At 33.6% G+C, this 14,183-nt stretch overlaps 1 protein-coding gene across 1 annotated transcript in view; it reads right to left on the bottom strand.

Annotated features, from left to right (window-relative positions):
• The window catches only part of LOC114327481 (rapamycin-insensitive companion of mTOR), a 156,680-nt gene that overhangs the window by 140,808 nt on the left and 1,689 nt on the right, over window positions 1-14,183 (bottom strand). Inside the window, exon 3 of the mRNA XM_050646921.1 lies at window positions 1,429-1,579. Within this exon, the coding sequence (XP_050502878.1) occupies window positions 1,429-1,579 (151 nt within the window). The remainder of the gene's footprint in view (window positions 1-1,428; window positions 1,580-14,183) is intronic.

Below are 14,183 nucleotides of genomic sequence, written 5' to 3'. Positions count from 1 at the left end.
GGGGAGGGGAGAGAGAGAGAGAGAGAGAGAGAGAGAGAGAGAGAGAGAGAACGATTTTGACAATGTTCTTGCGTTGGGGGTGCGTGCTGCTGGCCTATAGGTAATGTAAATCTAGCAAAACTCTGAAATAATTCTAAATACCTTCTTCTTCTTCTTCTTTCTAGCATGATCGATCATACTAGTAGGCTACTGCCTGTTCATTGCCATCAAGTCTTCCCAAGACGATGAGGGCCAGTATTCTCTCCATCGTTTTGGCGGTCTACCCTGTGGTCTTTTACCTACTGGGTTAATCGTTTTTGCGTTTTTAACGAGTCTGCTGTCCTCCATTCTCTTTATATGTTTGTTCCAATATCTTCGTCTCTGTCTGACCTACCTTCCTATGTCTTGTATTCCACAGTTTTGTCTGATGGCTTCACTTCTTATTCTGTCACGTAGAGTTTTGCCTTGTGTACTTCTTAGTGTTCTCATTTCAACTGTTCTCATCATTTGTAACGTTCTATTTGTGTCTGGTCTTGTTTCTGCCGCATATGTTATAATAGGTCTTAGTTGTTTTACATATTTCGACTTTGCTTTCAGTATTTAGATATTTGTTCTTCCATACGATTTCTTTCAGGCATTCCGAGATTCTAGCTACTTTCATTGTTTGTTCTCTGACCTCTTTTGAGAGATTTCCATAGCTTGTTATTTCTGCTCCAAGATATTTGAAGTGATTCACCTGTTCCACAGTTTTGGAGTCAATTTCTAATTTGCATCTTATCGGTTCTTTGGAAATTACTAGGCACTTAGTCTTCTCGGTGTTGATGAGCATACATATTTAGTTCTTTAGCTTTAGTAATTAATGCATGCAGCAGCTTTTGGAGATTGTCTTCAGAATCGGCGATAAGGACAGCATCGTCAGCGTAGCAAACGACTCTAAGGAATGTGTTACCCATCATAAACCAGCTGTTCTGGGAAGGTTTTTTATTATTTTGTCCATTATTAAATGAAAGGACTCAGTGAATCGCCTTGACGGATTCCTGTGTTTATAACTATGTCTTCTGTTGTCAAATATCCTACTCTTATTTTTGATTTACACTGTTTGTTAATATCGTGTACGAGGTTAATTAGCCTGTGGTTTAGCTCTTTTTTCTCCCATTATTTCTAACACGTCCTTTAATCGCACTCTGTCAAAAGCCTTGGTCATATCCACGAAACACATATATGCAGGTTTATTAAATTCTATGGATTTTTCCGCTATCTGTCTGATAACAAATATTGCATCAATGGTGGATCTATTTTTTTCGGAAACCTCGTTGAGAAATACCTTATACCTTCAATACATAATACATAACCTATGTAAATACCTTCAATACATAAAAGTTTGATGTGTGACAAACTAAAAGATTATTTATTAAATTATGAAATAATAAATATAACAATATAACTTACCAGGTCAATATTTGTTCAATGGTGTATTCAAAGTCGTCTCCACATTTCAATGTTAACTTCACAAATGCATTCAGGTAGCTGAAGAGTATCTCTTCTTTGACGTTAAGATCGCATATTTTCTCCAAAAGCTTTGTGCAGCTTCCTTGAGGCCCTGAAACAAGAAAATTATTTAAATAAACCGATACAATAGGGTATTGAAGGATGCGACAGAATTCTTATACGTAGCATCTCTAATGTCTAACTATTTGGTTGCGAATGCCCCCATTTTACCATAATTCCAAATATACTATTAGTAATACATATATTTTTATTTATTAGCATCTTTACAAAATATGATCTTTTACATCTGATCATTCAGGAAAAGATCCAAGGTAAACATGGTCCTGGTAGAAGAAGAACATCATGGTTGAAAAATCTAAGGCAATGGTATGGAAAATCGACTACATCATTATTCAGAGCTGCTGTCAATAAAGTCACGATAGCGAATATGGTAGTCAACATGATATCCAACGAACGATAACGGTCCTGGAGCTGGAAGAAGAAGCATCTTTTGTACAGGATTTATTATGAGAAGCAGGATTAAACATGGTGTAATTGACTTCAAGGCTATTGATTACAGGATATTATGTCGAATAAGACTTTAAGGAAAGTTTGCTAATACATATTACACTACAGGGTGTCCAGAAACTCTCCTGACAAACGAAGACCTTAGATTCCTCAGATAATTTTAAGACAATTTAACCCAATTCACCTAGTCCGAAAATGCTTCCTAAGGGAGCTAGAGCTCTAAGAAGATGGCGTTTTATAATTAGCTTTTTTTTTTAAATACCTCCAGATTTTTTTTTATTTATTTATTCATTGCTAATTTACAATCTACTTCAATAAAGTAAGATGATGATGTATGTTCTTGACTTGTGGCAGGTGTCGTCCATTGACGACTCTCTGGAATTTACCTAACAGCTAGGTCTTCTGGCCAAAGTCTTTTTAGGAGTCTGTCAATCAGTGGAGGGTTGAATAATTCGTCTATGAGATGGTTTGCGCTGTGATTAATGTATCTTCTGGAGTGGTCTGCGATCACATCATTGATGAAAGGAATGTTGAGGTCTGCATGAAGAGTTTGGTTTGATACGTACCATTAGTCTAGTCGCAACATAGGGGGTCCCGTGGACACTTTTAGTTCGCCGCAATTTGATGGTGGTATTACAGGTTTTTTGGGTCGCTGAATCCAATGGAAGTGGTCTGGAAGCCCAAATGTGGTGCGTTTAATTGTTATTAACAAACTATGGTAAAATTAGGTGTTTTTCAGGAATTATTAGAAGCCCTGTAAATAAATTGATAGTGTTAAGGTCTTCTCTGGTGTATTTTTGGTCGCTGAATCGAATGCGACTAGTCGCGATTACTCAAAATGTGTTCTTATTTTGTTAATAACAAAATAATTGTTTATTCGCCGAAAAGCTCGAAATGCGTTATCTACAGCAAGTTTGTAGTCGTTTTCATAGTATTTTTATATGCTAAATCGATTGTCACTAGTCGTGATAGCTTAAACCAAGTTCCGACTTTGTTATTAATAAATTATTGCAAAAATAGCGGTTTATAGTACTCACGGTTTTTGCTCTAAATTTTAAAAAACCACTTGAAATGACATGAAATTTGGCATGCACGTAGCTAACATGTCAAACAAAACAAGTGATATTGTGCCAATATGTGTGCTTTTACACTGGTGGTGAGATTCACCCCGTTTCGGGGGTAAAAAATGAAACCTTTAAAATAAGTCCGGAATTGGATAAATTGATTAATTCTAAGCAACTTTTGTTCTATACAGTTTTTTCACTAAGTCAATACTTTTCGAGTTATTTGCGAGTGAATATGTTCATTTTTCAACAAAAAAAAAAACAAATAACTCGAAAAGTATTGACTTAGTGAAAAAACTGTATAGAACAAAAGTTGCTTAGAATTAATCAATTTATCCAATTCCGGACTTATTTTAAAGGTTTCGTTTTTTACCCCCGAAACGGGGTGAATCTCACCACCAAGGTAAAAGCACACATCGGCACAATATCACTTGTTTTGTTTGACATATTAGCTACGTGTATGCCAAATATCATGTCAATCCAAGTGGTTTTTTAAAATCTAGAGCAAAAACCGTGAGTGAACGTACTATAAACCGTTATTTTTGCAATAATTTATTAATAACAAAGTCGGAACGTGGTTTAAGCTATCACAACTAGTGGCAATCGATTTAGCGTATACAAATACTATGAAAAAGACTACAAACTTGCTGTAGACAGCGCATTTCGAGCTTTTCGGCGAATAAACAATTATTTTGTTATTAACAAAATAAGAACATATTTTGAGTAATCGCCACTAGTCGCATTCGATTCAGTAACTAAAAATACAGCAGAGAAGACCTTAACACTATCCAATTTATTTACAGGGCTTAGAATAATTCCTGAAAAACACCTAATTTTACCATAATTTGTTAATAACAATTAAACGCACCACATTTGGGCTTCCAGACCACTTCCATTGGATTCAGCGACCCAAAAAACCTATAATACCACAATCAAATCGCGGCGAATTAAAATTGTCCACGGGACCCCATATGTTGCGACTAGACTACATGGGGCTTTAGCTAACATACGAATATTTGACTGGAATGTCTATAGTATTTTGGTGTTGGATGGTTTGCTACAGCCCCACAGCTAGATTCCATATGCCTGCACTTGTTTGAGTATTGTTTTATAGATGGTCAGTTTGTTTTCTAACGAAAGTTGTGATCTTCTGTTGATTAGCCAGCTCATATTTTTAACTTTTAGGTTGAGGTGTCGTCGTTTGGTTGCAATATGTGATTTCCAAGTAAGTTTTTCATCTAGATGAAAGCCCAGGTACTTTACTTCTGTTTTTATTGGTATAGGTGAATTATTTAGGTGTAGTTGTGGACATCTAATTCTTCGATTTGTGAAATTTACTTGACAAGATTTGTTTGTGTTGACTTTTATTTTCCAGCATCTAAGCCAGTCTTCTAGTTTATTGAGATGATTTTGCAATTTGTTAAATGCTAATATTTCGTTGATGTCTGATGCTAGTATACCATTGTCATTCGCAAATGTTGCCATTAGTGTATTTTCGCTAATAGGAATATCAGCAGTGAAGATTTGGTAAAGGAATGGGCCAAGTACACTGCCTTGTGGTACTCCAGATTTTATTTGGTGGTAGTTCGATAGAGTACCTTCGTATTTAACTTGGAAGTATCTGTCGGACAAATATGATTTAAGGAGGAGATAGATTTGGTCAGTTAGCTGAGTTTTTATTTTGAAGAGAAGACCCTCGTGTCACACTCTATCAAATGCTTGCTGTATGTCGAGGAATGCTGATAGACAGATTTGTTTCCCTTCTAGGCTCTCTTTTATTTTGTTGACTAATCTTTGGCACTGTTGTATGGTTGAGTGATTTGAGCGAAAACCAAACTGGTGGTCTATGATCAGGTTTTTTATAGGTATGTATTGTTGTTTCTATTCTGTTAATTATTAACCTTTCGAAGACTTTTGAAGTCAGAAGGAGACTTATTTTGGTCTGTACGAAATGGCTTTGGAGGTTTACCAGGTTTAGGTATCGTTATAAATTTGTGCATACTTCCATTGCACTGGAAAATAGCATAGTCTCAGGAGGTTATTAAAAATAATAGTTATTAAGACGACACCTTTTCTTGGGAGGTTTTTTAAGATTTCGCCAGTTATAAGGTCAAATCCTGGAGCTTTATGAGGGTTAAGCAGGTTAATTTCCTTACGGACTTCGTTTGGTGAGAAATATTTTAGTGGTAATGATAGCTGACAGGGTGCATTAAGGAAGTCTCTAATTCTCTCGTCGTTAATATCATTGGCCTGTGGGGTGGAGAAGACGGTTGATAGATGTTCTCCGAATCTGTTGGATTTTTTTTATATCTGATCGAGCCAGGTTCTGTCATTTTTCCTAATTGGTGATTTCATTAGTACCGTTTTTTTGAATTTCTTTGTGGCTTTCCAAAGAGAGTTTTCGTCAAGAGAAAGGTTTGTGACATATCTTTCAAAGGATTCGTTTTTGGCCGTTTGGATAGCGGAATACAGTCTGTGTGTGAGCCTGTTTAGATTTGTTTTATCTATCGCGTTTCTTGTTCTTTGCCATTTGCGACGGGCTCTTCTTCTCTCTTCTACTAATGTTCTAATGTGGAGGGGTATACTATAACTTTCATCAATGGTTTTTTCCTTTAAAGGAGTAGCTTTCCAAGCGTCCTGTTGTATTTGTTCCGTTAGATATTGTACAGCTTCTTCAATGTCGTTTTTGTGTTTGAGTCGAATGTCAAGAGATATTTTTTTTTCATTGATTTCTTCTTTGAATTGAACCCAATTCGTGTTACTGGAACATAGCCTTGGTACAAGAGTTTTCCAAATTATATTGGTACTTAAGGTAATCAAGATGGGACTGTTGTCCGAATGTCGATCAAAACTGGGGGTGATGTCGCGGTGTATTTCAGGTATTCTCTTAGTTATAGCGAAGTCTAACAGATCAGGAATTTTGTTGTTATCAGTGGGCCAGTATGTGGGGGTGTTGTTGAGTATTTCAGGATATTTATTATCTTGTCTTTAATAGATTTCTGCCTTTTGGAGATATCAGTCTTGCTCCCCAGGTTGTATGTTTTGCATTCCAATCCACTGCCACTAGGAAACGTGAGCCAAGTTGTTCAAAAAACTCTCTGTATTCCTCCAGATTGATGGTGTGGCGTGGTGGGCTGCAGATAGAAGCTATTGTTAATGGACTGGTGAGAGGATGTACTTTTATAATAGTACTCTAAATTTTGTTGGTGATATATGGAGCAAGTTCGCAGTGTTTTATATCTGTACGAATTATTACAACTGAACCAGCATGGCTGGAGAAATACCTCCAGAATACTTCTATTTAGAAAAACGAAAACCGGTATATTTATCTTACAAAGATAAATCGATTCCATTAATTGCGAATTTCTAGTACCGGTCACAGACGTCTGTTTTGGGTAGGGCAACGGGTATTTTATAGCATAACTTTTTTGTCTTTAATATTTAAACATTTTTGACACTGGATCAATACATTGTGAGGTATTCTAGTACCTACTAAAAGGTACTCTTGCTCTAAGTCGGTAGGATACACCGATTTCTGACGATTTTCGGTCATATTACCCGTAGGCGCGCCAATGGTGAATATTAAATTATTCATTGCATGTCAAAAATCGTGCAATATCTACGTCTTAAAACCCACCAAATTTTATTTGCATATCTCAACCGGTTTTAAAGCAATAAAGAAATCGTCAGTTTGTAAGAAAAATTTCAACAACCCCTATCTCAAAAACGAAGCATTTGCGGACATACGATTATAAAGCAAACTGTCATTATTTTTTCATCCAGAATTACCCTTTAAATTTTGCCATATTTGTTTAAAAACACCCTGTATTGATGAAAAACATGGCTAGTTGTTAAAGTACCTAACTTTTTTATGGTCCAACATAAGCGAATGAATCAAAAAACAGGATGTTGAGAAAACATGATGTTATAGTTGGGTTTTAATTTCAGTACTTTATAAATGCTAGAATATTCCACAGGGAGATGCGAACTTTGAGAAAAAAACACAGTTTGATTCGTACACCCGGTATACAATGAAAATTTACCTGTTTAGCAACAATATTATTACAGCGGTATTGTTAAAGAATAAGGCTATTAGGTCTGGATCCCGCGTATGAAAAAAAAAGTTGATTAATAGCAAGCTGGAAATTTGTTAATAGCTTAAGGGTGTCTAGTCGGATAAACTTTGATATATGGGAACACTGGAACAGGGGCAGTTTTAATTGTAGAACAGGTTAAAAATTTGAAACGGTCAGACCACGAAAAAGGCACATTTATTTTGTCCGACAGAACAGACCTAAACTCTCCGAACAGAGATTAAACTCTCATGCAAAAATCAGACTGCTATTTATCACCTGTCATAGTTCCTGTCATTTGACATATTCTACATGTTCCACTCATTAAAACGCTCATTTGGTGATAAATAGCAGTCTGATTTTTACATGAGAGTTTAATCTCTGTTTGGAGAGTTTAAGTCTGTTCTGTCGGACAAAATACATGTGCCGTTTTCGTGGTCTGACCGTTCCAAATTTTTAACCTGTTCCACAATTAAAACTTCCCCTGTTCCAGTGTTCCCATATATCAAAGTTTGTCCGACTAGACACCCTTAAGCTATTAACAAATTTTCAGCTTGCTATTAATCAACTTTTTTTTTCATACGCGGGATCCAGACCTATATGACATATTAAAAAAATCACTTAAATGGGACAATAGGTTTAGGAAATTAGAGATATAAAATTTTTAGTGGGCCGATTTTTATGCAAGCAAGTTTAGGTTTTTATGTATGAAATGTTTGTTATAGAAAAAGACAGCAAATACAAAATAAGTGATTGATGTGATCGTTCATGGGTATTCTTTCATTTTGCGACTGTATTCGCGGTGTGCAAGTACTTGGAAGGGAAACGAGAAACGACCGTGCGCGAGTCGCGGAGAAATATTGCAGCTATCTTAAATAATTCATATTGTCAATTGAAATTGTCAAATTGACGTATATTTCATACCTTCTGTCATTGAAGCAGAAAAATTATATATTGCTCCACAATATTGATATGATATGCAATTATTATATAAAGGTAAATTTAATTAATTGTATTTTGCTTGCAGTACTGCATTTTAATAACTAATTTTATTTACTACATACAATTGTTTACGTTTGCATAACATAACCTGCATCTTATTTTTTCTTCTTATTATTTTTTTGGACTATGGCCTTGACAATTATCCAGCAACCAGGACTAATATAATTGGCCAATATAATTAAAAGTGCGAATAAAAGTACAGAGCGTAGAAATAGAGGTCGCTTTGCCGAACTTGCACGGTCCCAATATGTACCAAACACAATGTACATTCGACACCTGATATGAAATATTATTGTATTGTAACTCACTTCTGCTTAGTTTACAGAAGAGTGATTTAAAAAAATGTCCACAACATTTTATTTCTTTACTGCATCAGATTTTATATTTTTTGTAGTTTTCTTAATCCATACTTTATCTTTTCCTCAAATTTTCACTTTCACGTATCACATTGTTGTTAACATTACTAGTCCTGATTTAGGTCGAGTCACAATATACTCTTTTTAAGAATTTTAGGTGAAGATCATTGTAAGTGGTTTATACAATGATATTTCAACAAAGTATGTTTCTTGGATTAGGTGCATATAAATGGTAACTAATGAGTAAATAGCAAAGTAAAGATATTACTATTATTTTGTTATTAATTTTACTTAAATGGTGATTTTTTACTCAAACAATTATCTAAGAATTCACATCATACTTACTAAGAGGTAAAAAAAATAATGCTATGTGTTTATAACATATAAAAAATAAAATCAACGGGACAATCCCAGTAGCTGGCTATTGAACTTGTTTTTGAACAACTTGAAGTTTTTACTTCTGTATGAGTATATAAAAAATTGTTTATATTTTATTCAAAAAAACAAAATTAACCTCCAGCAACCTTTTATTCAGAGTCATCATCCGAATATTGTGTTTGTTGAGAGTAGAGAAGATTCAAATAAAATCTGCAATATTGCTCTGGTATAGTTTTATTAGAACACAAAGCAACAATATCTTTATATTTTGAAGTTGTTATGGGAAGTAATCCATTATAATATTACGTTATAAAAATTCGAAGTTTCCATAAATCTTGTATATTTTTATTCCCGGATTTGACAGCCCTTTTTCACAATTTTTGTTTGTATTCTAGGTTTATAAAAATGATAAATGATCAGAAACAAGATTGTACTGAAAACTGAGAACCTATACATATTTTTATATATTGTACTTTCGAACAGAAAACTAGGCATTTATCTATGTCCAATTCCCAATTCGGTAATTTGTTTAACATTGATTTAAAGTCCAAGATATTATTTTAACTTAGTTCTTTTAAATGGTATGTTCTTCAGTTAAAGACCTTAAAAGGCAAACACACTGTAAACTAAATCACTTGAGAAAGTGAAATCACTCTGCCGAAACAGCCGTAGTCACATAGTTATAATAAATTTTGTGGAAGTATAGAAAACAAACGTTTTCAGTGTTTTATTGTTAAATTAAATGGTATGGTTTTCGTCTACAGCATTTGCTCTGTTCTCTGTTCTTATGGCGACCACGCATATTTCCAAGTATATGCCCTCCACCTTCCTGTCTACCATTTTTTTTAATAGCGTAGTTAACGTTAACCACATATCTGTTATGTTGAAAGTGTCCAAAAATGTTTTCTTACAAACTTGTAGTCGGTGTTCTGCTAACTGCAAATTCATATTATGTCCAGTTTCTTCCGGACTCTTTTAATTTTGCAACCCTTCTCTCTTGTCTGAGAACATATTATCTACACACATAAATATTCGGTCTGTTTGTCATGATCACGTATTGCCCAAAAATTATAAAATAAATTGGGTAATTTATTTTCAGATAATTTCGATTTATATTTAATGCTACATTTATCCTTACACCCAGGTTCCAGTACTCTCATTTTTGTCAATTTTCCAGTTTTTCTAGTATATTCTTGGCCAGAGTTTCTCAGTTTCTTCAAGATACAGTGAAAACCGTTTATAACGGACTCCAAGGGACCTAGGGTTTTGTCTATTATAGCCGATTTCTATTACAACTAGCGGCTAAAAGTGGCTCCACAAAATATGTATTAATATTTAATTGTCGATATAGTCGGTTTGCTAATCTGAGACACAACTGTTTAGTAATTTTAGTAATTATTTTTTGGCCAAGCTAGTTACATTTTGACAGATTAGACCTGGCTAGAAATTACTATACAACCAAGTACACATCCTCATAGCCAACATTAAGACTAAACAAACGTAAATAACATAAAATTAATGGGAAAATCTCAGTAGCTGGCTGTATACCATAGTTTAAAAACTCATACAGAAGTAAAAAACTTCAAGTTGTATATTGGTATAAAATCGTTTATTAAAAACTTCTAAAATGTCATCCAAATGGATTGCAAAATGTTTTCGTTCTAAATTAGAACATCTTCAGTGCATTCTGCTGAGTAGTTGGAACTAGCACACAATTTAAAGTGGTAACCTCAGAATATATGGTTTACATCGTATTGTTTAATAAAATACAGTGACTACAAGTCGACGTTAATGGATTAAATTATATACATGCTCACAGGGCAACATGGTTCCCTGTGCCCACTGAACTGGCAAGAACATAGCATTTTTTCGAGCAGGGAACCATGTTGAGCATGTATAAAATTTAATCCATTAACATCGACTTGTAGTCAACATATTCTATTAATATATAATATGTAAACCATATATTATGGGGTTAACACTTTAAATAGTGTTCTAGTTCCAACTACTCAGCAGAATGCACTGAAGATGTTCTAATTTAGAACGAAAACATTTTGCAATCCATTTGGATGACATTTTAGAAGTTTTAAATAAACGATTTTATACCAATATACAACTTGGAAGTTTTTTACTTCTGTATGAGTTTTTAAACTATGGTATACAGCCAGCTACTGTTTACTCTAAAGACTTGTTTACACGGGTAGAGTTTTGAGGAGAGTAGAGTAGCGAGGAGAGTAGATCCTACTCGCTACTCTACCAAAAATGGCGTGATACCGTTCACACGAGGAGAGTACAAGTATAGTACTGATGATAGTATAGTGAAACCGATTTTTTTATTTTTGTATTTTTAAAAACTCTTGATTATAAGTGCACCTTAAATTCTTAATTTTTTGCTTGAGCGCGTTTACTCCAAAGCCCCCCTTTGCCATTCTTTCGACGATTTCATCCTCCACAGCTTGCCTCATACTTTTATTTCTGTAGTGTACACTACCTAAATTCCATAAACACTGGTATTCGCCATACAGATCTACAAGTTTTGAAGTTTCATCTTCGGTGAACTTCATTTTCACTATTTACACAAAACACAATTCCAGCTGGAATGACAGCGTCCCTATGTACTCTCCTACCTACTCTACTCTACCAGAATTGAGCGTGTTCCATGGGTAGAGTGCGCAGGCGAGTGGACATTTTGGCGGTGGTGGTGGTAGTAGAGTAGAGTTACTTTGCCACATGTTGCTAGTCACTCTATTTTACCACCTAATACACTCTACTTGCTATTCTACTGTGCTGAGCATTTTTACAGGTAGAGTTACTCTACTCTATCAAGTACTTGCATCATTACTCTACCTGTGTAAACAAGTCCTTAATGTTGGCTATGAGTATGTGTACTTGGTTGTATAGTAATTTCTAGCCAGGTCTAATCTGTCAAAATGTAACTAACTTGGCAAAAAAAATAATTACTAAAATTACTAGACAGTTGTGTCTCAGATTAGCAAACCGACTATATCGACAATTAAATGTTAATACATATTTTGTTGAGCCACCTTTAGTCGCTTTTAGAGCTTTAATTCTACATAGCATAGCTACATGTGCAAGATTAAATACTTATATTTATGTTCATTAATAATAGTGTGTTATTTGTGAAAAAATATAGACAATTAAATGGACAACCAAATAACACACATTTTGTCTAGTACATAAAAAAAACCTATCCATCACCTCATAATTAACATTGTTTATAAAATCTTATAGTGCAACTAATAATTTGGCCAGGGACTGTAGTTGGTTACTCAGCTCGAATTTTTTTTTGGTAGAATCATTGTGAAAAACATATAATACAAAAATTGTATGTTTTACCACACTACCACATCTGATTTATTGCTGAAATAATCATACTGTTATAGAAGAGCAAAGAAAAATTGAGGAAAAGAAGAATAATTGTGAATGTCATATATTTATATACATTAATTTTGATTAAAAACATTCTACATATTTGCAAATTCTAATGCAAAGTACATTTCTAATTTAAAAATTTCAAAAAACAACATTTAGTATTTTGTTTTAATTGATGCAGTTTTATTTTGTTGATAAACTACATGTGAATAACTGTTTACTCTAAGGTACAATTAATATTGGCTATGTAATATAATATATAAAATTATTAGACTGTTGGGACTGGGATTAGTAAACAGAGTATTTTAACAAACTTTATAAAAGAAAATACAGTATGCAGCAAAATAAATAGTACTGAAACGAATATTGAATTGTTTATGATTATTTATATATTTAGTATACATGATATTATAGCCTTGCAAATATTATTCAGGACAAAGTTCCCTATAAAACAGATCTTAAGATGTCCTCTGACAGGAAAAAATCTTTAATTTTAGTCCACAATTCCGGAATGTCAGACGGTGAATCGGTCTGCCTCCTTCAGCATTCCCCATATGTATGCTCGAAGAAACTCTCTGGCCATGTGACAGGTTGCCCTGTCCTTCTGAAACCATTTTTGATTTTAAGCTTAGACCGTTTTCGCGACCTTTTCCTTATGACTGAAAATAGAACTCCACAATAAAATTTTTTTCTGTAAAACTGAGAACCATCTTGAAGTACCGAATATTAACATGATATTCACAAATATTATAACAACATTCAGTACTGTTTATTTTGCGGCATACCATATTAACAATTACAAGGAGAAACATATAACCAGTAATGGATGGTAAAATATTGCTAAGAGGAAGAATCAAAATCCTGTACCATAATATTTAGATAAATACTAAATAGTGTTATAAAAAAAGCAGAAGCAAACAACAAAATATCTAATACACTTATAAATAGACCAGGAAGGATCTGTTTTGGGGTGGATGTGAAAGGTGGCATTCGGATTTTTGCAGACAAAATTAGGTGACAACTTCAGTAATTATAATTATTGACTTATGCTCCTTCTCAAATATGCCCGGAACATTAATAAAAAAATTAAAATATTTAAAAATTTCGAAAATCATTGACTTTTTTCAACTTTCATTGCTTATAACTTTAAAACGATTCATTTTGGAACAAAGTCATACAGAAATAAAATAAAGACAATTAAATTTTGTATGATATACGATTGGTTTAAAATGTCCTAAATTATTACCCTTTCTGCAAAATAGCAATAAATACAAAATAAGGGCGCAAAATAAGCCTGTTTTTATTTAATGTTTTTCAACCACTTTGGTTGCACTTAGAACCTTCGTAATTCGCTTAGAAAATTCTTACAACATACTTAATCCGTCCACTAAATTTCATTAAAATCGACTTAATAGATTTTGCATAATAATTTTGCAATCTAAATTTTTTTAAAAAAGTTAAAATTTTTTTAAAACTTTCTGAACAAAAAGTAGAGCATTTAGAAGTTTGCTAATTTTTTTACATATAAAGAGACGCTCTACTATCTAATACACTTAACAGAATTAAAATCGGATCATTTAAGCGGATTCAGCACTGTTTTAAAGTTATGAACAATTTTTTGGTTTATAAACAAATATAGTGAGGCTCTGGAGATAAATCCCGAAACAGGTCGATTTTTGTATTTAAGTTATAATTTTTTGGCATATATATCATACTAGTGACGTCATCCATCTGGGTGTGATGACGTAATTGATGATTTTTTTAAATGAGATTAGGGATCGTGTGCTAGCTTATTCGAAAGGTTATTCAATTCTCTATTCACTAATATAGACATTAACATAATTATTTATACAGGGTGCCCAATTTTTTTTTTAATTAATTGAGACAAAAAGAAGAAAGTATACAATTTATTTAATTCGAAA

Source organism: Diabrotica virgifera, chromosome 3 (genome assembly GCF_917563875.1).
Source record: "Diabrotica virgifera virgifera chromosome 3, PGI_DIABVI_V3a".
Taxonomy (NCBI): domain Eukaryota; kingdom Metazoa; phylum Arthropoda; class Insecta; order Coleoptera; family Chrysomelidae; genus Diabrotica; species Diabrotica virgifera.
Note: the sequence above shows the minus strand (reverse complement) of the source record. Positions and strands in the feature narration are given on the sequence as shown.